We start from the raw sequence: 27395 nt of genomic DNA, 5'->3' as shown, positions 1-27395 counted from the left end.
TGATACCTTTGATTATCTACAGAAAGCTTAAGTGGTACTACACCTCTGTATTAGAAACATTTTTTAATGTATTGAGAAAAAATTCAAACAGCAGCATTTATTTCATTGAGGGCTATCATCCCAAGAGAAGGAACACCCTGATCCACATATTCAGGGTGGACATAACACAACACTGTAATGTATATAGTGGCCTGGTAATCAACCCTGTATACTGACTGTCAAACAAATGCTGAGAGATTATGCTAAAAGACTATAATGTAGTCAGTATCTACAATAAGGAAAGACATATTAGAAGATTCATAAACTGATGAGTACTGTTGTGAAAATACAGTCATCCTCAACACATGAAATTCATATATACTAAAATTTTTTAAATCATAATAGATTCACTCCCTCCTTCTAAATGTAAACTGTGTGACACACAGTAGCAGCTCAGTAAGTACTGAATGGATGAAGTAACTTAATTCATATTCTTATTTAAATACATCCCTGTCTCCAAAGACCTTACATTACAGTAAAGGAAGACAGATATATAAAAACTACGTATAATAATATGTAACAGTTTCTATACAAGTACATACAGGTACAACAAGTACACAATGGAGGAAGAGTCCACTCTCCCTGTGGGAGGTCAGGATGGATTTCCAGAGGTAAGAAACACTATTAAGTAAAAGAGTTCAGCTCATATCATTAGAAATAATAAATGAAGAATATATGAAACCCTAACACAAAGTTTTACAAATCACTTTTCCCAAGTGGCAGACTATAAACAGATGTTCAAATATCAAAATATAACTATCAAATAAAAATAATGTACTATAAAAATAAGCAGTCAGTAAAGTGGTGCACAAAGAACTTTTACAGTCTATTTTTCAAATATAAATATGTTAACACATCAACATTTGTATTCATTTTAAAGAAGCCCTAAGTCAGTACTGTTCAATACAAATATAAAGCAAGCCACATACATAATAAAGTAAAAAGAAATAGATAAAATCAATTTTAATAAAACATTTTATTTCATTCAGTATATCCAAAATATTAAATTTTTGACACATAATCAATACAAAAATATTCATATTTTACAGAGTTTTTTCACACTAAATCTTTAAAATCCAGTGTATATTTTATACTTACTACACATTTCAATTCAGACTAGTTACAAGTGCTCAAAAGTCACATGTGGCCAGTGGCTCCCACAGTGAATAATGAACAGTGCAGCTCTAGGTCATATCCTTAAAATTCCTCCCAAATTAACAACTATACTAGAATAATACGATGAAAGCTATACTTGTGATGCAACAATCCAGACACACTGTTCCGGAAGATCAGCCAGTTAGGTAAGACATTTAAAATAAAAACAACAACGATGTTATAATTTCCTTTTGTGAAAGTATTTTATTATCAGAGACTCATAAAAACAAAAAGTTTCATTCTAACTCCAACACATTTTTCTTTCAATTCAGACTACTGCCATTAGGCATCCACAGAGGAGGAAGCATTGTGATATTTATTGCAAAGTTGGTAAAAAGACTGATTAAAGGAAATGACTGGGAGCAAAATTGTAAAAAAAGAAACTGTAACTGAAAAACTGTATTCTTTCACATTTTTACCACCGATAAGAATCTCTTTTTACTAACAAAGAACATTTTAAACCATTTATTTCATCACTCAACAAATACTAAGAGACTAATACCAAGAGAAACTTTTCTAGGCAATAGAAATAAAGCCCTCATGGAGCTTCATTCTACTGGTACTAACAGGCAATAGACCAATAAAACACACACACACACAAACACAAACACACTCACAAAGATAAGAGCTACAGAAAACAATAAAAGAGGGAAAGGTGATAGGAAGTGCCAAAAATGAAGTCATAATTTTTAAATAGAATGGTTAGAGTAGGCTTACCCGAAAAGGAGACAGTTGAGCAAAGACATAAAGGGAGGTGAAAGAATGAGTAATAAGGAAAGCTAATCTAAACAGTGAAAAAAAAAATCTTATGTCCTCAATAAGATAACCTAAAAATATACTAATAAATAATAACTAATATATTCACAATGTAGGTTTGTTTTACTTACTGGAGGATTGATTTCATATAACTCTTTGTTTTTAGCAATTGTGTCATTTATCTTCTTCTGCATATGAGAGATGTGTTGTTCATATGAGCCATCATTAGGAGTCTTCCCGGCAATCTGAATACCACCAGGAGTTGGTAAAGCTGCTAAATATACACCTGTGGCAGACTTGTAAAAAATAATGGCGAAATAATCAGAAAAAATATCTACAGAATAACAGTCCTTACGTTCTCATATTTAAGAATGTGGTCAACAGCTGGGTGCAGTGGCTCACACCTGTAATCCCAGTACTTTGGGAGGCTGAGGCAGGCAGATTACTTGAGGTCAGGAGTTCAAGACCAGCCTGGCCAACATGGTGAAACCCCATCTCTACTGAAAATACAAAAATTAGCTGGGTGTAGTGGTGCGCACCCATAATCCCTGCTACTCAGGAGGCTGAGGCAGGAGAATCACTTGAACCCGGAAGGCAGAGGTTGCAGTGAATCAAGATCATGCCTCTGCACTCCAGCCCGGGCAACAGAGCAAGACCGTCTCAAAACAAGAAAAAACAAACAAACAAACAAAAACCAAGAATGTGGTATAAGGAAGAATATAATCAGCATCAGGGTATATATAGGACATCTCTGGAAAGGCACACAAAAACAACTGGTAACAAGGGTTGGTTTCTTTTGGGGAGGCCCCTGGGTAGGTGGGAGACAGTTATGAAATGGGGATTTACTTTTCACTATATACCCAATTATATTTTTTATGTTTCTACCTCACAATCTTTTTTTTTTTTTTTTTTTTTTTTTTTGAGACCAAGTCCCACTCTTACGCCCAGGCTGGAGTGTAGTGGCACGATCCTGGCTCATTGCAACCTCCACCTCCCGGGTTCAAGCGACTCTTCTGCCTCAGCCTCCTGAGTGGCTAGGATTACAGGCGCCCACCATCACACTCAACTAATTTTTGTATTTTTAGTAGAGATGGGTTTTCACCATGTTGGCCAGGCTGGTCTCCAACTCCTGACCTCAACTGATCCACCTGCCTCAGCCTCCTAAAGTGCTAGGATTACAGGTGTGAGCCACTGGGCCCTGACCTACCTCATCATTTTTAAAAATACAATTAGAATTAAAAATAGCAAAAAAATATTAAAGGTTGCTAAAAACCAAATTTTTCATGAATGAGCAGACGCTCTATCTTTAAAGGTGGCAAAAGTAAAGAGGAAACTTTTGCAAGGCAAGAGACTGAAATTCAGAAAGGACAGGGAACTCACTCAAGTCAAGTCAGTAAATGTGGACAAACGATTTAGATTGAGTGTTTCTCACTTCAAAACCCAAACTTATTTCACTATATTGCCCTACCTTCCTAATTAGCAGAGAAAATTTTTTACTTGATACAGATTTATTTTAAATATCATCTAATTAAATTACTATTTAATATCTGACTCTGAAACAGTACTACATATCATTACTACTGGAAAACTATTATGAGAAATACAAAACAAGGTAACATTTATATTATCCTTATGTGCACTTATGTGTAAATATGCTAATACAAGCAAAGCAAAAAAATAGAAGTATAAACATCAAATTGTTAACGTCAACAGGGTGGAATGGGAAAGAGAAAAGACAACTCTTTTAACTCAACACCAATCCTAAAAAGGGATTGATGAAGAAGTCTGCATAGTAGATGAAATTGTTCCTCAAGAGTGCTTACTCCTGGTTTGTTCATTAGTGTCCATCACTGTATACATGACCAAGTCTCTAATACTCAACCAGGGAACGCCCCTTCGCCATGCCATATGAAGCCTTAGTCCACCACTTCTAATGCGTTTTAACTCCTCATTAATGAAGCAACAGCCCTGAACGGCTGAGAACACAGACTCTGGCATCAGATAGGCCTGGATTTGAAATCCAGTTCTAACACATGTAACCACATCACTTTATAGTCTCAACCTATCACAGCACACATTTTCTCCTCCTGTAAAGTGAAGATAATATCACATTCCTTCTGGAATAGCACAGTGCCGAACGTCTAGTCGGCACTCATCAGAGATCACCCCATAAAGAAGCTACTCTTGAGACTTCACGATTTAAGTGCACAAACTATAACAAAGCACAAAGATGAAATGTCAAACCGTGGTGGTGAATAGCACCAGTGATCAAGAAGGAAAAGATTAGTATGAATCAGAAAAGCAATACTGGAGGCAAGTCTTGAATTACATCAGTGTCATAAACTAGTTTCCTGGGACTCAATCATCAAAAATGTTTGCTATAGCTAGCAAAATGTTTTTTAAACCCCTCAATCTGAATCCAGCTCTTAATTGACATGCATAGGCACCCACCAATCATTACAGTCTTGCATCAAGCACAAATTATACATTTATGTAATGTCCTCACTAAGCATACAAATTTTTAGACCACTGAATTAAAATAACTACTTTTCCCCAAGTTACTCTAAGTATAAAAGAGAATTTTTTTTTTTTAGACAGGGTCTCGCTCTGTCCCCAGACTGGAGGGCAGTGGCACGATCACGGCTCACTGCAGCCTCAAGCTCCCAGGCTCAGCTGATTCTCCCACCTCAGCCTCCCAAGTCGCTGGAACTATAGGCACAAGCTGCCACGTCTGGGTAATTTTTGTATTTTTAGTAGAGATAGGGTTTCGCCATGTTACCCAGGCTGGTCTCAGACTTCTGGGCTTGAGCGACCTACTCACTTCAGCCTCTCAAAGTGCTGGGATTACAGACATGAGTCACCATGCCCAGCCTAAATATCAAATATTTTAACATGAACCAAGTTACTTATTACAAATTTCTGTTGTTAGAAAACTGTTAATACCTAATTAGTTTATCGTCATCATACAATTATCCTCTACGTACAAAAATTTACATATTTGCTCTTAGAGAAAGATGAAACAGGGAACAAATGTGCATTCGACCTGCAAATGTATACGGACAAAAAAGCCAAATTCCATAAATTTCTTAAAATTAAATGTCTATGTGTTCTCAAAAAGATGGCAAGAGAATTTAAATTTGAAAACTGCCAGTAACACAGACAAAATGCTGGTTAGCAAAGTACCTAGAAAATGAGAGAATTTCCATAAACATAGTTCATCAGATTCCATATGATCAATACACATTTTGCAGGCACCTGGTTCTCTGAGTCCTACACTACTTACAGAAGCAGCACTGGCTTTCCTCATTATCATCTTTCCAGTCTGAATTTATTTGCTAACAAGCCAAAATGAACCTTCAGCTAAGACACAGCTGTTTCTTCTTCTCTTGTATTTCATCAGCACTTAAGAAACACACCTTTTTTTGTTTGTTTGTTTTTTGTTTTTGTTTTAGACAGAGTCTCACTCTATCGCCTCGGTTGGAGTGCAGTGAAATGATCAGGGCTCACTACAGCCTCAACCTCCCAGGACTCAAGTGATCCTCCCACCTGAGCTTCCTGCCAGCACACCTGGTTAATTTTTAGTATTTTTTATAGAGAAAGTAGTCTCACCCAGGCTGGTCTAACTTCTGGGCTCAAGTGATCCTCCCACCACAGCCGCCCAACGTGTTGGAATTATGGGTGTGAGCCAACACACCTGGCCAGAAACACCTGTATTTTATTACACAGTCTACCACTGGCCACAGGTGCACATTTATGATAAAGCTTAATTGTCTGTCTAATAGTGTCTCACATGTTTTGCTTTATCTTCTCCATCAAAACTAAAGATTAATCCACATCCTGGGGTAATTTTGCTCTGCCCACTAAGGGACATTTGGCAATTTCTGAAGACATTCTTGATTGTCACAACTGGGGAGATGCTACTATCTTATAGTGGGGAGTTGCCATGGATGCTGCTAAGCATCCTACAAAGCACAACTCAGTTCCCGGCAACAAAGAGGTATTCTGCCCTGGTACCAAGATGGGGGAACCCTGTTTCAGCAATATGTAAACAATAATAAAGTCCAGAAAAACTGTGGACAACTTATTAAGCAAGTGACAAATGGTAACTTCTAGAAATAGAATTATTAAAGTTATGATCACAGTCCCTTTAAAATATGTGAAAACCTATCACCAGATATTTCACTTCTTAAAATGTCCTCATCCCATAAAGGTCTTAATGTCAAAGTCTTTAGATAAGTCTTTGAAAAGACTCTTTGAATCACATAAAATAGAATCTACTATAATTAAAGAAATCATAAAACAAAACCAAAAACATCTAAACTTACCGCTAAGCCCATCAACATATTTTCACCCACTGTGATCTGAATTCTTAGTCCAAACAAAGCATTCATTCCTTTGAGTTTTAGTTTATTCATTAGCTGAGTATGCACTTCATATTCCATAAATGGCAACAGATTACTGATAGCTGTAGCATTTGCTTCTGCCTGTGCTTTCTTTTTTAAGCGACATAACCTGTAAATGAAAATAAGTCAGTGAACAGTATTCTTGGTACCATCTTTAAAAATGTCAATTTTTAAAACTTTCTAAAAGTGTGCTGAATAAAACATTTACTTGTTTTTAATGGACTTACTGAGTTATATCAATAAACTTTTCTTTTTTTTGTTATTGTATAAATTTGCACTAAAAATCCTATTTCATAATGGGTACAAAAAAAACAGAAAGAATGAATAAGACCTAGTATTTGATAGCACAACAGCGTGTCTACAGTCAACAATAATTTAATTGTACAAGTTAAAATAACTAAGAGTATAACAGGATTATTTCTAACACAAAGGATAAATGCTTGAGGGGATGGATACCCCATTTTACACGTTGCGATTATTATGCATTGCATGCCTGTATCAAAGTATCTCAGGTATCTCATTAAATATATAGGCCTGTTTACCCACAAAAATTAAATATTTTAAAGAACCATATTTCAGTAAACAAAAATAAAAAATCTCAAAATCTCTAAAAATGAAATAATGACCAAAATCAGTAGAGAATATCATTTAAAATCTTAGGTTTTATAACGGCATGTGTTCAATATAAATGGACAGCAGAAGAAAATGTTATTCATTAAAAAAATACAAAAGTCATTTGAGCATCTACTTTGTGCCACATAGGCTATATTCAAAGACTAATAGACTAATAGATTATTTCTCAACAGTAGCAATGAAAGCCAGAAGACAGTGGTGAAAGAGTATCTTCAATGTGTTGTAAAGAAACAGCTGCCAGCCCAAAATATTTTTTAAAGATAAAAGTAAAATAATCACATTTTTCAGACAGACCAAAAAAAAAAAAAATAGTTCACTACCAGCAGATCCATCAGAAGAAATACTAAAGCGCACACTTAAGGCAAAAGGAAAACAATCCCAAATGGAAGGTCTAAGATGCAAGAGGGAAAAAAATAAATGGATTAGAAATACATTTTAGAAGAAAAATCAATGGGCTTTGTAATAAATTTGATGTAGGGAGGTTGAAAAAGAGGATAGTGTCAAAGAATACCAAATTTGGCATGAAGAACTGGATAAAGGTACCATTAAAACAAAAAAGGCTAATAAGAAAAGTGGAGAAAATCAGCAGTTCAACGTGGAACAAGTATGAGATGCCTATGGCTTATCAAAATGGGATAGAAGTAGACAGGTATGTAAGTCTAAAGCTCAAAAGAAAGTTCTGGACTAGAGTTATAAATTTGGCAGTCACAGATACATAGATAGCATATAGATCTATATAAGTTGATGAGTTCAACTAGGGAGAGAGCTTTGAGCAAAGGGTCCAAACCCATGGCTCTCAAAGATCAAGAAATGAGAAGTCAACAAGGAGGCTGAAGATTACACATAAAGGTAGGAAAACATAGAAGGTGTGGCATCATGAAATCAAAGGAATTTCAAGGTGAAAATAATGCTGTCACTATTGCTGAGATGTCAGAACTAAGATGAGGACAGAAGTACCTGATGGATTTGGTAACCTGGCAGCTGTTGTCATGAGTGTCCCAATTAGGATTTCCTACTCCAGTGCATTTTAAAAGGAACTCTTACCAGCTAATTAAAGCAGTAAAAGAAACACTTCATGGCACTATTCTTTAAAAGAAAAAAAGAGAGTCAATTTCTAAAATGTGTTACATATTGAATGTCATTGAAGCAGTCTATACTTAGTCACATCCCTAGCCTTTGGCAGGTTAAGAATTCCCAGAATGATAAATATTTGTATAGAATTTAAAAGTTAAAAACTGCTTTTGTATAAAAACTTATTTGAGTTTTACACAGAGGATTTTTTTTTTTTTTTTTACATGCAATAAAATACAAAGTTCCAGCAGAATTGCCCAGTTTGTGCAGGATCAAACAGGTTGGAAACTGTAGAGCTGACACTTGAAAATAGGTTTATCGCTCCATATATCATACTTTTTCAGGGACACCAAATGCTGTTTTCACAAACATACCTTGCTTGAATAAGACAACCTTTTCCAATAACTGTTGCATCTGTTGGGAGGTCTATAGTTGTAAACAGAACATCAGGAACTTTTTGTTTCCTGCAGTTATAGCAATATGTGAGATGAGCTGGAAATGGCATATTCAGTTCATCATATGGTATATGGCAAAACCCACAACGTGTAGATAAATTTTCTTCAAGCCTATATAAATAGATTAAGAAAAAAAAGACATTCTTTAAAAACATACAAATTTTTTCAAAAATAATTATGTAAGTGATATTACATACACAGTACTTGTATACGAACTATCCAACTTCTACCACTGTAGGCTACAAGAGTACCACTATGACTGATAAGAATTAAAAACGACCATGAAATCAGAACCATGCATTTCTCCTATGAGAGAAAAGACTTACCAACTGCAAAGTTACTTTGCACCAATTTATTTGTGTGATGACTTATCACCTGACAAACACCCCTATCACCTCAAAGTTTTTTCTCTGGGATACAACATTTAAAAAAAAAAAATGGTTAGATGATGATGATGACATTTTCCCACTGGTTGACAAATATAACCACAAAAAAATTCCCAAAGAAAAAAAATATTTTGGTTACCAGAGGCTGGGAAGGGTAGTGGCAGGCTGGAGGGAAGGTGGGGATGGCTAATGGGTACAAAAAAAATAGAAAGAATGAATAAGACCTAGCGTTTGATAGCACAACAGGGTGACTATAATCAATAATTTAATTGTATATTTTCATGTACCCTATAAATATATACCAGCTACTAGGTACCCCCAAAAATTGAAAAATAAAATCCAAGCATAATAGTTTTTAATTTAATGTAAAAAGTATTAAAAAAGAAAAATAGTAAGTCAAAAATAGGCATACTCTAAGATTTCTAATTTCCTGTGATAGTTTTAACTTTTTTGAAAAACCAAAACATCTATTTCACAAATGATATATCATACATAAACCACAAATGAACCATCCACAACCTCCCCACTCATTATAAAATGCTTGTCGTATTATGCTGTTTGTGAATTCATTCTAAAATGATTAAGCATTTTTTTCATTCATTAAATTTGAGCATGTCGGCACAATAAGGATGGAAACAGAGAGAAGCTCCACAAAAAGACTCCACACTTTCACACAACCAGATCCTCCAGAGCTCTGGAAAGATGTGGGTCTCAATGCTCCCTAACTTAAAGGAACCCATTAGAAGCTGAAACTTGGCAACCAGACAGATTTAAAAAGTAAAGGAAAATTCATATTATATATACCAGGAAACAAGACTTTTGCAGATTTTTTACATACTTTTTTTTTTGGATACAGGGTGTTGCTGTCACCCAGGCTGGAGTGTGGTGGTGGTACAATCATAGTTCACTGTAGCCTTCACCTCCTGGGCTCAAGTGATCCTCCTACTTCGGCCTCCCAAGTAACTAGGACTACAGAATTTTTAACTGAATCTTCATAACTCTCTAACTCACATTAAATTACTCCCAGATATTATTCTTTTACTGTGAAGATGCCATTCTGGTATATTACAACTAACAGAGAAGTCAGACATCTGAACCGAACTGTGTGATCCTGAACAAGAAAATTACTTAACCTCTCAGAAACTCCTTTATAAAACTAGAATATGTACCTAGAGAAGTTTGTGGGTTTCTTTAGAGATTCAATAAGAAAACTATAGCTAAACACAGTATAATGTTCACCATATAGCAGCAAATAGTAGTTCCACTTAGCCTGAAACCAACCTGAGATAACTCGCTAAGTCGCACTAAGCACTAAGTAGCAGGCCTCATGTTTGAATTTCAGTTTGTTTGAATCCAAAGCCGTGTTATAAGGGGGTATAAAAGGATGAAAACTGAAGCAATTTTTAACTAAATGGCTCACACAAATGTCAACATTAGTGGTATATATAAGGCATAAAAATAAAAGTATTAAAATTTATGAAAGCATTCAAAATATGAAATGTACACAGGGACTGTCCCTGAATAGTGAGATCATCAGGAATCTTTTTTTCCTTCTACTCTCCTACGTTCTCTAAATTTTTTCTAATAAGCAACAACAATTTCATAGCAGAAAGAAAAGACATTTTCCTTCTTTTTTTTTTTTTTTTTTTTTTACAACTAGGGGTGGCACCTATTGTACTGAACTACCATATAAGAGAATGTACTGTATCCATCCAAGCCACAATACAGAAAAAAAACAAGCTACATGAAAAAGGTTATTTGTTAAATTAGGCTTCCTATCAACTTAAGAATGAAATCTACAGACGTGTAAGAACTATATCGTACCACTAATACAACTCACTGACAAAGAGAGTTTCTCAACACAACATTCTAATTATTTAGTGTGCTTCAAAATGCCCCACCTTCACTTTCCTATTTACTATGACCTTTAAGGCTCTGGAATTTATAATAGTCAATATCCATTTTAATACGGACCAAAGAAACTGACCAAGTTCCTCTAGTGAATACCAGAACTAGAATATCTTAAATGCTTGCAAGTTTATACTAAATTTGACAAGGTACAGAATTTTTTTGCCTTTTTTTTTTTTCTTTTTAAAATGGGGTCTCGCTCTGTTGCCCAGGTTAGAGAACAGGGGTGCCATCTTGGCTCACTGCAACCTCCGCCTCCCAGGCTCAAGCAATCAATTCTCCTGCCTCAGCCTCCGGAGTATCTGGGATTACAGGCGCCCGCCATCATGCCAGGCTAATTTTTGTATTTTTAGTGAAGATGAGGTTTCACCATGTTGGCCAGGCTGGTCTCAAACTCCTGACCTCAAGTGATCCAACCACCTCAGCCTCCCAAAGTGCTGGGAATACAAGCGTCAGCCACCACACACTTGACCTTTGCTTCCTTTCTTAATATATGCTTAATATATTAATACTGGGCGGGGGGGGGAAGTAAATAGGCACACTGTGGCATAAGGGGTAATTAAAATCTGTATTATCCAGGTAGACTCTGGTAACAAACTAATAGTTTATATGTGTGTGTGTGTCTATATATATATATGTATATATATTTAAATATACAGTCACCCTTCCGTATCCATGGGTTTGGCATGTATGGATTCAACCAACCACAGGTTGAAATATTCAGGAAAAAAATTAAAAATCCCACAAAATTCCAAAAAGCAAAAAATGAATTTGCCACGTGCTGAGCATTACACTGAATCCATGAAAATGAAATGATGAACAGGTATTGTATCAGGTATTACAAATAATCTAGAGATTATTTAAAGTATAGGGGAGAATGTGCATAGGTTACATGCAAATACTATACCATTTTATATAAGGGATTTGAGCATCTGCAGGTTTTGATATCTGCAAGGGGTCCTGTAACCAATTCCCTATGGACAGGGAAGGACCATATATATTATATCTATAGATAATCTTGATAAAATACAGTACTTTTATTATTTTGTAAATTAAGAACTGTTTTTATAAAAATTGTTTCATAACCTCTATTTTTGGAGGTGAGACACAGGGAAATGAAAGGAAGACAAAAATCAAAAGATTAGTTCTATATCATGACGAAGCAAAAAAAAATGTACACTTGAAACTCTTCAACTGGCAATCATACATGTCACTTATCAAGATACTAGAAACAATAATGTTTGCCATATAGTACAGAATCCAATACTCCTCTGTTACTACGGGTTAGTTAAAAATTAGTGAAGTGCTTGGTCCTGATTTCTACACTGTACCACTGTAAGCCACCCTACAGAGAAGAATTATCCCAACTCTGAGAAAAAAAGTCAACCTCTCCCTTCTCTGCCCTTATGGAAAATAAGCCAGGCTGCCATGACAACCTCTGTTCCAAACAGCCTTCCACGGTGCCATCCTGCAGAAATCGAGGATTCAGTACAGCCGCTGTACCAGATGCAGATAAAATGCAGACCTCTTCACTATAAAGGAAAAAACACAAATAAGTCAACATTTTTCAGACAGTGTAACTTTGGAAAATGCTAACTATCAAAATAATTATAACAGTGACAATTTAAGTTCAAGTTAGACTCTACTAAATATTAATTAATATTTATGAGGTTTAACTCCTAAACCTAGCCTAGAAAACAGAGGTAACTTTATTTGAATGGAGGACAAGAATTCTTCATAAATTAAAAATTGAAATAAAGTATTAATATTAAAGACAGTAACTTCATTTAAAATATGGCAAGGCTGAAAGAATGAAATGTTTCAAAATATATAAGCAGTAATAAATTATATTGCTGAATCTAGAATGAATCAAATTATATTAAAATATTCTTTAAATGTATATGAAGTTTTATTAAAATTATTCTAAAAGTACAACTATTTAAATATCTCTATATAGGTGATTTATATAGCTTAATCTAAATTTAAATTATTATAAAGGTTTCTGAAACAATACATAAAATATACTAAATGAAGCTTAAACTATATCACCATATAACAGAAAACTGATATTCAAAATAATTTTTAAATTCTTTATATGTCACCCAATTTGAAAGCTAAAAAATTAAACAATCAACATAATTATTGAATGAGATAACCTAAACAAATGAGAAAAGTAGCAACCTAGGGATGAACTGCTGAAAACCAGGTATAAATAAAACAGAAGCCTAAGAGAACAGGGAAGGAACAGTCACTTGAACTGTAAATAAACAAAGGGAGACCAGGCTTAAAGCGTAGGTAGGAATTAAGGATGTCAGAAGGAATAACATGAAACCACTGATGCCTTCAAATCAAGAAGTTGTAAGAGCAGAAGTGCATTTCAGAGAGTTTAATCCAGTAACAGAAAGTAGCATGGGCTGGAACAGAAAAGATTAGTAAAAATTTAAATACATAGATGTTTTTGAGGTCTAGAAAGGAAAAAAAGCTTCTGTCAGATGTACTCAAACTTCTAAGTAAATTAACTGAACTCATTTGCAGACTCCTCCAACTGTGACCTATCTTCAGCCATCCTGAGTCTACATTCTGTGGCCTTCTTTTTTTGCTACTCTTTTAAGCGTCGAATGCATCTTGTAAGCTTTGAAACCTCTCCCTATGCCTTTTCTTTTTATTTATATAATTCAATTCATATTCATCCCCCAAAATCCAACTCAAGCATCAGTTACTTCATTGACACTTTCTTCCAATTCTACTTCAAGCTTTCAGCCCTCTAGGATCCCAAAGCATCTATATCTCAATTTTAAAATTTATTTTACATCATAATTATCCAGTAGAATGTAAATCTGATACCAAGAACTATGTCTTCTTTATAAAACCATATCTCTGGTTGGGTATGGTGGCTTACGCCTGTAATCTCAGCACTGTGGGAGGCCGCAGCGGGCAGATCATGAGGTCAGGAGTTTGAGACCAGCCTGGCCAACATGGTGAAACCCCATCTGTACTAAAAATACAAAAATTAGCCAGACATGGTGGCAGGCAGCTGTAATCCCAGCTACTAAGGAAGCTGAGGTGGGAGAATCACTTGAACCGGGGAGGCGGAGGTTGCAGTGAGCCGAAATCACACCATTGCACTCCAGCCTGAGTGAAAGAGTGAAACTCTGTCTCAAAAACAAACAAACAAAAAAATCATTTATCTGAGGCTTGAAAGTTTATGACATTAAATCCATCAATGCGGCAAGACAACCAGGGAGTAAGGCAAGATGAGCATGACAAAGTTAGTAGTTAACAAGAGTAGAACAGCTACTATGGGAATAAACAGTCCAGGAGTATAACACACGATCTACAAAGGAAAAGAAAAGGCCACAGAAGATTAAATAATATGGCTCTGTAATGCCCACATTTACTACAGTTTAATCATTTTTCCCTAACAATAAGGATCACCACAAGAGCAGAGGATCTGACAGTAAGAATTATCTAAGAATAGATGGTAGAAAAATAAGATAGCAGAAGGTTAAACAATTTCTAGATGATATCAATTGTAAACTTTTGAGGGGGCTGAAAGTAGGGTTCAAGGATGGCAAAAGAACAAGAAAAGCCAGAACCTAAGTAAGGGGCTGAGAAAACAATTGGTTAAGGTACGGTTCAAAACAAACTAGATATAAAAGAGCAAATGATACTGGTAGAAAAACGTTAAGTTGTGATCTGAGAGTAAAATTTTATAGTTTCAAAATTTTAAGGAGGAACAGTATCAAGTGATACTGAGGTCCAAAATATGGTTGAAAGTTAAGTGGGGTCAGAGGACTTGAGAATAAGAAACTATAACGCCAGCTGCTAGAATGAACATAATCATGTGTAACTGGAAGAGAGAACAGAGAAGTAACTAAGATAGGCAAAAGAATGCTTTGGAAGTAGATAATGGAACAGTAGAGTGGCATGTACTTTAAAGAAGGAGATTGTCCAAATGAAGGGAAGGAGAAAAAGGAATTGAGAACCAAGAGTATGAAAGCCCCTCCCTAATTTGTCAGTATTAGGAAGAATGATTTGTTAGCAGGAGAAAGTTACATTACAGTAGGTAAAAGAAGGCAGAATGAGTTTGTGGACAAACTTTAAAGGCACATGGCAATTCATTTACAGTAGATTAAGGGTTCCAAAGGTTCCAGTGAAAGAAGTTAATACAGTTACACAGTAGAATAAAGGAAGCCTAGAGTTAATATTTGCTATGTGCCAGTATTATATTCTCATTTAATATTGATTTAAACAATTAATTGATGTGTGGTATTATCTCCATTTTAATGTACAAACTGAGGCTCAGAAGAGTTAAATAACTTTCTCATAATTACACAGTCATTAACTGGCAAAGACGGCATACGAACCTTAATCTAATGTACTCCAAGGCCCATGCTCCTGACCACTTCGCTATTCTCTTTTCTTTTATTTGCATAAAGCTTTTCCCCTTTCAGATGGCAGTCTAAATTAGTGTCTAGAAAATCAAGTTGTTATTATCATTTACCAGATGCTAGTTGATTCACTGTAGCCCACTACAGCATGACAGCCTAATGCTTTAGCATGTGATTTTATTTCTTGTCTGATTTCTGCCCACCATGCATCTCGAGTTTCTGGTTCATCTGAAAAATAAATTTTAAATCAGTTTATTACTCAACAGCACATTATCTATATGAACATGAAATGTTTAAAATAAACATACTATGGGAAGTAAAGAAGTATTATTCTATAATGGATTTTTAAACTTCCCATCTTTAAAATGTTACTTCTCAAAAGGCATAAAATTTAACATTTTAAACTTGATTGCTGGAAAACAAACCACCTATCTGCATTTGCTTTATTACTTTAAGAGATAACTAAAGGAATATATGATTAGATATAATTTTAAATGTAGACCCAGAGTTTCCAAATTCTTATCTTAGCTATGGTTAGAATTTTAGAATTAGACTAAGAGGATATCCTACATCTCACCTCACTGAGTGAACACCTTATGTGTTATATCCATAAATTTAACTTAAATTCTGATTTCATTTCTTGGTACCTATTTTTTATAACTCACTATATTGTGGATTCTTTCCAAGGCAAAGATTTGTCAATGTTAAAAGAGAGAAAGCCATCTGTAAGCCATCCTTCTATAGAGATGTGGGTCTTCAGGCAAAATACAAGAAATTAGAGACTAATTAAAAAAAAAAAAAAAAAGAAAGCAAACACACTTAAAAAATTAATTCAAATACTTTGGTAATGTATATAAGGAAAAATTTCAGATATAACACTCCATGTATTGGTCTGTAATTTTTAAAAATGATTTAGAATCACAGAATTGTATTTTATTACCAAAGAGAAGTCCAATATTGCTTGTAATGGAGCACTGTAAGTGGAGCATCTGTCATACATATTTCCTAATCACTTGCATTTAGCTGCGAACTACTGGTGACAGCAGCTGCAAATTATAGTAGCTTTTCATGTACAACGTGTTAAAAACAGAAAGTCTATAATTAGTATATCATAATTTACTTCTTTTTGTGGCCAATTCTCATTTGGGAACAACTTGAGATAGAAAAAAAAAATCAACTCTAAATAGAATGCTAAGCTCTCATCGTAAATTTTCCATTTGAAGACACTAATAAATCTAAAAACCAAAAAATCCAAAGTTTCTATTTTTGAATTGCAGTATATATCTGATTTTCAAAATATGTTTTTCAAAATTAGTAGAATAAGTAGAATTATACTCACTAGTAAAATAGTGAAGACAGCAAAGTAAAGAAAGGTTAAGAGGCGTGTTATAGCTCACATTCCTATGATGAAATTTTTGTTTCCTCCACAGGGAGGAGGATCAGCAAAAGGGAGAATTAAGGAGATAAAAGCCAGAACTACAAATGATGCCAGCCAGTTCTTGAATTAAAGTTTTGGTTCCAAGACAAAGCTACCTTAAAACTTTCTTTCAGAAGAAAGAAATGCAGAATTCAGGAAACTGAGAAAAACATCAAAGTACAAGATAAAATAAGGACAAGAAATAGAAAAGACTACAATATGGTATTAGCAATCAATGTTATAAATTAAGAAATGTGTGAACAATTAAGTGAACCTATTTTACACAAATACTACTTGTGTTAAAGAATTTCTTCAATATTCCCAAATGAAGTATATATATTAACAGCAAAAATACACTTTCAAATCCATACTCTCTTTTTCTTCTAAGACATACACACTTACGGACCAATCTGAACATCCATTTAATATCATCCTTTCCTAAAAGAGAATTTTTGTATCATAAGATGAACTATTATTCAAGTGGTTGCTCTAATCTATTAAATTACCTATGATTCTGAGAAAATACTTATCACAAATAACTACAGAAATGTATCTCAGTTTAGAAAATACCTATTTCCCCAAAAAATTGCATGAAATAAAAAGTCTAACTTTTCATAAGCTGACTAATAAAACCTACTTACTTTTTAAACCATTCTAGAAGTTTACAACATTATTTTCTAAAGCAAATAATTATGTACTATGTTTTTATAAGAATAGATTTTTCTCACATTAGGTTTGCCTACATATGTACCACAAGTAATACATGGTAGCTTTACTGTTTTAAAAATGAACTTTACAGAAAGTAATCCATAAACAGTGTTTTAAAAATTAATAAAAAATGGAGAAAGCTACTTAAGTTCTACATATATTTATTTTTAAAAGGCCAGCATGTCTAAGTGGGGAAGTATATTATAACAATTCCTACAAGATATCACATAGAATACAAAGTTCATTTACATTAAACTTACCTTAGTATAACACATAAAATAATCAAATAATTAAACCAAACACTATGAAAGAATAAATGGCTGATTCAAAAAACAAACAAACAAACAAAAAGCTGAATGCAGCACAAGTGGAGCATTCATATTCTTCTGACAAATTCACAAGCAGCCTTTATTTTAACACATGAGCCACACAATTGCACATGAGGATGCCATTATTGTATTTAATAAAGTATTTACAAGTTTAATACAAAGCTAAAGAGTTACATAACATGGGAGCTAAGGAAGCAAATGGCATATGTCCACACTCCAGAAAACTTGTTAAATTTGGTTTTTGGCTAAAGCAAAAGCTCAAAGAACGAAGGGTTTGCAAAGCAGATTCAGCATACAGGAGCCAGAAACAGTGGATATTTTGGCGCATGCTTGGATCAGGTGACAGTACAGACTGAAAACTATGGCAGCTCACTGAAATGGTTACAGAAAGTAATGGCCCTAAATTCTAGGTGAAAGCAAGGCAAGCATACAGTAGGGAGCACTTAATCACAAACTGGTAATTATACTAACAATTATCTACAACTGTAAGCAAGAGACTAAAGGAAAAATTTTTGGCTACTAAATTTAGGGGGTGTTTAATTAAAACAAAATTAAGATTAATTTGTTTAACAGTAAAGTTAAATTTATCATCAAAGCTTATTTTATACTCATGCCACATGAGCTAGAGAATCTTCAAGTAGTAATTATGATTCCGCCTATTCTATTACCAATAAGAATTCAGAGATATCACAGCATTTAATCCCTACAATAGAATGTTTAAGGTTTAAAAACTGGTAGCTACAGTCTTACAGGAATGTATTGTGTTTTCCTACAAGAAATACACTAATGAATTTGAATTATCTTATTCACCCTACAAAAGTACAAAATTGAGGATACTATACTAACATAAAAGCAAACATGTTTGAATCTGGCTTAAAATTTTGTGGCAACTATATATGCCACACATGAAATGATACTATTTAGTTATTTGAAGGATATACAGCTGAGATGTGAGGTCACATTTAATAAACATTTCAAAGAAGTTAAGAAACAAACCTCTTCACCTTAAACACCATGTTTCTTCTGCTAATCTACAGAATTATTTATAATTATAAAAGTTATTTTAGGAGAATTTAAAATTTAATTATATACAAATTAATATTTTTTAACATATTTTTATACTCAAATTATATATTTTATACATATAAGTTTAATATAAAAATTATATTTTATACTATTTTATGTTTTTCTTCTATGGGTCAAAACTCTTTGTAGATAATATCACAAATCTTTTAATATATCCTTTTAATTGCAGGCATGAACTGAGCCCTAAATCAATCCTCACTGATGTCTCTTTTAGGGGTAATGTCAGCACACTTAGGTTGATATCAGAATTCATTCATTTTTACTATGTTACATTCCTAGAGCATGGCCACAGCTCGATATCTTGCCATCTTTTTAACACTTTGTTTCTGAAGTACAGGTGAAACTGGTAAAATTCTAAAATGGCAGTTTATATCTCAGAAAATAACAATGTGAACAACTCAACATGATATGCCCTTATTAAACTCAACCTCTTTGAGATTTTAGGCATTCACACAATTGGCAACTAAGAAACACCAACTACCTGAAATGTTAAGTTCAGTCCATTTTTATATAGCTCTGGAAGAGAATAACTCTGCCTTGCAGATTCTTTTAATATGGTTAAAAGAAAAAAGAAATTAATGTTTTAAAGCAGATTCACTATAGTTAACAACATTGTACTGTACATTTCAAAACAGCTATAAGAGAGAACTTGAAATGTTCCCAACACTTAGAAATGATAAATACTCAAGGTGATGGATACTCCACATACCCTGATTTGATCATTACTTATTCTATGCATGTAACAAAATAAAACATGTACCCCATAAATAAAACAAATATTATGTATCAATAAAAAATTATTTTAAAAATGGACAGTTATTCAATCTAATTTATAAATCAACAAAAGGAGATAAAATGTTAGGTTGGATCAAATAAAGGTTAACACAATGATAATCTATCATGTTAACGGACAGTATAAAAAGCTGTATTCCCAAATACCTGAAAGTAACATTCCAACTGCTAACCTCTTGAAGAAGATAAATTTCCCCTAATGAAAAAGAAATTAGAGAGTTCAGGTTCAAAGGAGTATATAACCTCAAACTGGGTGGGGATCAGTAGACTAGGAAGAAGATTCTCATTATAGAGGAAGTCATGTGCAAATACAGAGCAAACATCAAGATGTAGTCACTTGGGATGTTAGGAGGAAACTAAGATATAATCCATGTTGGACCAAACTGGAGTCTTTACTATCTGTAAATTTAGAAAGTCAAATGTGTAGTCTACTCCATAATTGTGAAATTTCACTACACACACGCATGCACACACGCACACACAATGTAACTGGATTTTCATTATTCTAAAGTTACTGGTAATATAGAAAAGCTCACATGTCACACATACTGTATTTATGCCATCTTGCATCTTGAACTTATTTATCTACTTCCTGAAAACCTTATTAAAATACTGAAAACCAAAAGCTGTATAACTACTTTAGGTATACTTTGTACATCTGCTTATAAGTATCTCTCAGAGAAAATGATAATTGCTGAGATTATCAGTAGAATTAAAGTTCCAAGACATCCTACCACCTATCTCCTTTAACCAATACACACATATGCACACACCAAATAGTGTAAGAATTACCCTAGACTGGGTGTGGACAGGATGCTTGCCTGGCTTAACAATTTTTTTCCCAGTACCCAACACAGTGTTCAACACATGGTAGGCACTCCACAAACATCCACCAAAGAAAAACTTAACTGAATTGAAACAAAAAAAAAAAATTTCATTCAGATGAGCAGATTGATATCCACATTCTGTAAATATATCCTTATATAATCAGCTGACTCACACTTTGTTACCATTAAATATTTTGTAAAGTAATTATCATACTTATTTTTATAGGACATAACTACTCACTTTTGCTCCTAAAATAAATTTTCTAAACAACTATAATTCTGATGGCTAACAAAAAAGACTAATATGTTCTAATTTTGAACCATTAATCCAAAGCTTGCCTTATCACTAGTAGAAGTTTATGAATGAGAAAAACTTAAGTATAATATGTCCTAAGATCTATAATCTGTCTAAAATAAAATCTGTTTAAAACCCTTTTAAAAATATTCTCAAAAACAAACAAAAGGCTATCTAGTGTTAAACAACTTGTTTTACTAACTCAGGACTTAAAATATCAACTCACAAATTTTGTCTACATCCGGAAACTATCTCCAACTAATATATAATTACATTTTGATACCACACTATATAACTACTTTACTTCTTCTTGACACTTCTTGAAAAAAAAAATCTAAGCTGACATGCAATCTCCACAGAGGAAAAAATAGCAAATTATCCACAACTATCAAGATTATCACTGATTTAAAAATTATGTATGTTAGCTACTCAAAAATACTTCTAGTGGTAACTCAAGGGAAAAAAATAAAAGATCATACTCATTTGAAAACTGAGTTAGGACTATTAAAACTTGCTCTGTAAACATTTTCCCATCTCAACGCTCAAATAAACTTGAGTTTCCAAAGGGTAGCACCCAATTGCTATGTATAATTTTAGAGCTGTAGTTATGTGGGATAATTCCCCTTTCTTTCTCTTGTATTGAAAGCAGACAAGAGCCTGCTTCATTTGCCACATTTCACTAGTTACTAGGTCCTGCTATTATTATACTCAAAATATCTCATTAATCTATAGTTAAGAGTATAGGTTCTGAAGCCAGAGTACGCAAGTACAAACTGTGACTCAACCACTTTCTAACTATTCACCTTTGGAAAACTACTATTTCACTTTGCTCACCTACAAAACAGGATTAGTGCCGACCTCAGAGATCTGTTTTGAGGATTAAATGGCCTACTATTACAAAACACTTAAAAGACTACGTGGCACATAATAAGTTATCGATCAATGTAGCTCTCCTATCACCACCAAAACCTAGGTTACCTATTTAGCCAAGGTTACCATACTAATTGGTCTCCCTGTCTATAGTCTTATTGCCTTTAAGCCCATTCTCCACCCTATAGTCAATGATCGAATGCAAATGTGAGCATAGGCTACCCTTATTCTTACACACTTCCAATCCTAGAATGTCACACATAAGATCTGTAATGTAAATGCTGCATTCTGCTTCCTAGCAGCAACACTCACCTGCCTGGCCTTTCTCAAAGTCTGTTACCAAGCCAGAAACATAAGCAGCATGATAAGTAAAGGTAACATATTTTTAAAATAAATTCTAATATTGAGTTCCCTTCTTCCTGCTCTATAAAAACATTTCTAGGGCTGGGTGTGGTGGCTCATGCCTGTTAATCCCCACACTGGGAGGCTGAGGCAGACGGATCACTTGAGGTCAGAAGTTCGAGATCAGCCTGGCCAACACGGTGAAACCCCGTGTCTACCAAAAAATAATTAGCTGGGCATGGTGGCACACACCTGTAATTCCAGCTACTTGGGAGGCTGAGGCACGAAAATCACTTGAACTTGGGAGGCGGAGGTTGCAGTGAGCTGAGATCAAGCCACTGAACTCCAGGCGATAGAGCAAGACTTCATCTCCAAAAAAAAAAAAAAATTCTAACACTGTAGTTAACACAAACTATGGTAGCAAAGCAGGAGAAAAGGAGACAGAAAAAAAAAGCTAAACTAACCAAGATATTTTGTACTCTGTGGTAAGCAACCTAGTAAGCATGAACTAACTATGTAAACATCATCAAATGAGTACTGGCTAGGACATTGTTTTGCAAATGCTAGAAGTTTCAGAACCACACTCAAAGTATATATAAACATGGGTACCGAAATATAAATCTATGTGATTCTTCCAACTATCCTTCAAATCTGAGCTCAAGAATTACAACTTCTGTAAGTTTCCCTCATACAGAGTTAATCAAGCCTTCTTCTTTAACCTTTATATTGTATCACACCATACTACACAGTAAATTATTTAATGTTTTTCTATCCTCCAAGAATATGAGCTTCATGAAGGCAGAGGGACTGGCAATCTTTCCACCCTAACACCTAGCAAATTGCATGGCACAAAATAAATTCTGATATAAGCTTGCATGACCTGTCATATTTTATACAACATTACTGTATAATAATCTTCCCATATCTTTCCATATTTTAATGTTTCTGAAATAAGAATGTCTAATAATTAATTATATTTAATATGGTGGTGTATATTTTCTCTTGGAAGGCTGTTATTAAAATGATGATGCTTCATGTAATACATGGTACAAAGAAGCCAGGAAATACAGTGTGAATGAGCAATTCTAGCCCTAATAAAAATGGTATCAACAATTCTTTTCCTACCACGGTTAGTTCTTGATTTTTTACATAGGAGAGCAATGGCTAAATATTCTCAAATTACAGAGAAGAATACATAAATGATTTGCATATATTTACCTATATCAAATTTTTCTTCAGAATTATCAAGTTATTTTTCCTAAACGAGTATGAAAATCAGTTGTTTCTGAATATATACTAGGTCTTACCAGAAAGATTCTAATTAATCAGAAGCATACTACGAGGTGTCATCATTTATGTTAACATTCTATGACTTATATCCACCTTTTTTCTTCATACACTTTCTACCTGACATTATTTTGAAGTGATGGCAAGATATACTGCTTCCTCAACCATGTTTCTCTTTGCCAAACCAAAATTCTGCTTTTGTGGGACAATATCCTTACTATGTCTATAAGATTTAATTATTGCCATTTCCATTTCCAAGATTGTTCTATGATTTGACCAACACACATCTCATCCTAAACATCTTTGCCCTGACAAGATTTCAGTTCCCTACATTATTAATGATGAATATGCTCTCAATGTCCTTTTTCTATATATCTTTCCACTATACTAATCTGCCTATGTTTTAAAAGTTCTTATTTTTAAGAAATTAACCTAGCAAGGTATTTTTCAATTTCTCACTAAAAACCAATTATAAAATATTACACTAACAAATGATCATTTTAATTCTAATCAGTGACAGCATGCTGGTAAAAACTTGGATAGGAAATTTCCCTATGGATTATCGATTGATATCAATCTGCATCTGTAAATGTTGGACTTATCATATGGTTTACCAGACTGAATTTAGGTAAATCTACATGATGAATATGATTTACTTTATAGTCAAACGTGCATTACTTACATCAAAACTTATATCTTGAACTCCTAAGAACAAAAAATGTTTACAATATTGAAAAGATTCTGAGATATTATCTAAAATTCTGAGCCCCTTGGTGCTTTGCTTTTCTGTAAGATATACTTTCTGAGACAAATAACTGAAAAGTTTCTTTAGGCAACATACCAGCTTCTGACTGAATCAAAATGGTTGTATTATTTCATTCTAAAAAATATAAACAATTAGAAATGTACATTATTATGCTTTTATCAAAAAGAAAAATTGCTTTTAACTCTAAAACACATCATCAGCTGTAAAACTTGCTATCTTAGTCTGGTTTATTTAAAAGCTACAAACTACATTCATATGTAAAATTACTTTTTAAAAATTATATTCACATGTGGAAAGGGAAGGAGGAAAGTTTAAGAAAGCTGTTAATCCCCCAAGTCTGTTCTTAGTTATCTATTTTGGAACACTTCTAGAATTATAAATAAAAATGCTAACAGTTACACTTTTACAGTATCCTACAGAACACTAAATATATTCTATTCAAATCTAAATGTGCATTTAAATATACTTTATTTTTAATTTATGAAACATTAAATACTTATATTTAACAAACACTTGCTTAATCTTAAAGCTAAAGCCTACATCATTTACCTGATATAGAAAACCATCCAAAACGTAATAAATATAATTTTAAATGATCATTCTGAAGTTAATTACCTAAGAAAAGTCATTGATAATTTATAGTATTTCTATGGCTTTCATTAATTCATTTTAGTTAACACATTTTTATATTTGCATTTCCACTGAAATTACAAGAGTTATTACATACGTAGCACAGAATATATCTGTATAACTGAATTGACCTTAAACTTACTTCATCTAGAACATTTCTAAAAACTTCACTGAGCTGCCATAATTTTTGTCAGCATATGTAGTACTGAATGACCATTAAAATACCTGAATTGAAACTATTCCAGTCTAGCAGTTTGTAAGATCTTGTGTTACCCATAATTCCGACAAAGGCTGAGTTCAAAACAGCAAATTAGTAGATCAGTTTTAGGTGCAGAATAGTAGGAATAAAACAAAAAACACTACAAACAAGAACGCAATTGACAACACCACTCGACAGGAACTGGAAAGACACAGACAGCAGAGTTAATAAGAACTAGAAATAGAAAAGGGGAAAGGAGCATGCTATAGTAATCTAACATTAACTAATCTAATTATTGAATTACCTTGATTTTTAAAACCACCCCATTCTTTCCCTTGTTGCAGTCACCTGTTTGCTCAAATTTTACCAAAGGAGGATGTTCTTTAAAAAAGCCTCCAAAATAAAAATCCATAGTTAGCAGGTGGTAGTGGTTTTAAAATAAGATTTTTTCCCTTCTATAGTGAGAATGAAACAAAAATTTCCCATATTCACTAGTCAAAAAATAGCTGCAAAATTCATTTGAGAATGCAAACACAGCATTTTTAACATTAGCACATGCATCTCAATCCATCGTAAGCTTCTCTCAGCAGAGTAACTGTCACAAAATTAAAACATCATCATTATGGTAGATGTTAATCTAGAGTTTTGTTTTGTTTCAACATTCAGCTTTTCTTCAATATATTAAAATTTCTTCATAAATAATTACTTAAAAGGTCTGGAGATTAGTAAATGTTCTTAAGAAAATGTTCCTTTTTAGTGTATAATAATACATAAAACAATCCAAAGAATGTGACATTTTATTTTTTGAGATGGAGTCTCCCTCTGTCACCTACGCTGGAGTGCAGTGGCATGATCTCGGCTTACTGCAACCTCCATCTCTAGGGTTCAAGTGATCCTGCTGCCTCAGCCTCCCAAGTATTTAGAACCACAGACGTGTGCTAACACGCCCAGATAATTTTTGTATTTTTGGTAGAGAGAGGGTTTCACCATGCTGCCCAGGCTGGTCTCAAATTCCCGAGCTCAAGCGATCTGCCCGCCTTGGCCTCCCAAAATGCTGGGATTACAGGTGTAAGTGACCATGCCTAGTCAGAATGTGATACTTTAAATCAAAATAATATAATATTGGAACCATTAGATTAATCACATGTATTTAACTAAAAATAAACCAAACTGAAAATGTAACTCATACACCATTTGAAAGCACTTATATGTATATGTCCATGACCTTTTGGGAAATAATCCATTAATAACTGAGAATTTCTACATGTGAGCTGAAAAAATACTCTAAACTGGGAGGAAAGGCAGAGAGAATGGGTGAGCTGGTAGTTACAATACCCAAAGACATTCTGTAATAAGAATTACTCTTTTCTTCCCTGGGCCTGGATTCTTACATTTCTTGCACAGTTAGCATGAACTGGCAGGTAAAATAAACCCCAAAATGCAGTTAGTTTTTTTTTTTAAGTAGTGACACTTTAAATACAGCTCTCTACTTAAACTTATTTAAGTAAACTTCACTTGTTCTCCCAGACTCTATAGCTTACTCAGAGTACATGGAAGCAAGAAAATAAAATCAAAATGTTTTTCTTCTTCTTTTTTTTTTGAGACAGAGTCTCATTCTGTCGCCCAGGCTGGAGTGCAGTGGCACGATCTCAGCTCACTGCAACCTCCAACTACCGGTTTCAAGCAATTCTCCTGTCTCAGACTCCCGAGTAGCTGGGACTACAGGCGCCTGCCACCAGGCCTGGCTAATTTTTGTTATTTTTAGTAGAGACAAGGTTTCACCTTGTTGGTCAGGCTGGTCTCAAAACTCCTGACCTCAAGTGATCCACCCGCCTCAAAGTGGCTTCCCAAAGTGTTGGGATTACAGGCGTGAGCCACTGCATCCAGCCCAAAATGTTTTTCAGTAAGCAGAAGATATCCAGTAATTAAATATATTCCTGAAACCATGTTTCGAACCATTAGATCAGTGGGTGCCATCTATTAAAATATTTGAGTCAATGGTCCATAGAAACACAGGTAACTGGCCTTGGGTTACAAGGTTGATGTCAGGTATGTTAACTCGGTACTTCCTTGCATTTTCCAAATAATTCAAGTTCCTTAACACAAAGATGTAGAATTTGGCATAGTCTTCAAGATCCCAATATATTAAACTGGCATCAGTCTGAATTTTTCTTTAAGTACTGTACACAAATACCACAATGGAGAAAACATTTTATATTGACCACAAAAATAAGAAACAGGGGGGAAAAAAAACTAAAGAAGGGAAAAAAAAGAGAAAACCAGTGCTTAAAAGATGTATTTGCCCAGTTTTAGAGTTAAATGATCCTGACTTGCACTGTTTTTCTGAAATCTCATTCAGGGTCCAGAGAATTCCAGTCTTCTCTGAAATAAACTCAAATGACATCAAACTACAGGGCATAAACTTTAAAAAAATTTTTTAAAATAGTAATGCTCTGTATCCTCAAAAATAGTCATTATTTACAATGTTTTGGTCCAATAACTTCAAAGCATTTTACCCTTCTTTTTTTCTTTTCTTTCTTTTTTTTTTTTTTTTTTGAGACAGAGCTTCGCTCTTGTCGCCCAGGCTGGAGTGCAATGGAGTGATCTTGGCTCACTGCAACCTCCACCTCCCGGGTTCAAGCAATTCTCT

The 27395-nt window shown here is 34.0% G+C and overlaps 1 protein-coding gene across 23 annotated transcripts in view; it reads right to left on the bottom strand.

Moving 5' to 3' along the window:
- The window catches only part of LOC105492110 (C2 calcium dependent domain containing 5), a 94949-nt gene that overhangs the window by 27709 nt on the left and 39845 nt on the right, over positions 1-27395 (bottom strand). For 12 of the 23 annotated variants that reach the window (XM_071072049.1, XM_071072050.1, XM_071072055.1 and 9 more), the window contains 6 exons: positions 24772-24837; positions 15311-15425; positions 12243-12338; positions 8432-8623; positions 6276-6462; positions 2082-2246 (listed from right to left, as the gene is read on the bottom strand). In XM_071072049.1, the coding sequence (XP_070928150.1) occupies positions 2082-2246; positions 6276-6462; positions 8432-8623; positions 12243-12338; positions 15311-15425; positions 24772-24837 (821 nt within the window). The remainder of the gene's footprint in view (positions 1-2081; positions 2247-6275; positions 6463-8431; positions 8624-12242; positions 12339-15310; positions 15426-24771; positions 24838-27395) is intronic. The other 11 variants (XM_071072053.1, XM_071072054.1, XM_071072062.1 and 8 more) reach the window with 1 other exon arrangement.

Source organism: Macaca nemestrina, chromosome 10, assembly GCF_043159975.1.
Source record: "Macaca nemestrina isolate mMacNem1 chromosome 10, mMacNem.hap1, whole genome shotgun sequence".
NCBI classification, from domain to species: domain Eukaryota; kingdom Metazoa; phylum Chordata; class Mammalia; order Primates; family Cercopithecidae; genus Macaca; species Macaca nemestrina.
The sequence above is the reverse complement of the archived record's forward strand: the minus strand, read 5'-3'. Positions and strand labels throughout refer to the sequence as shown.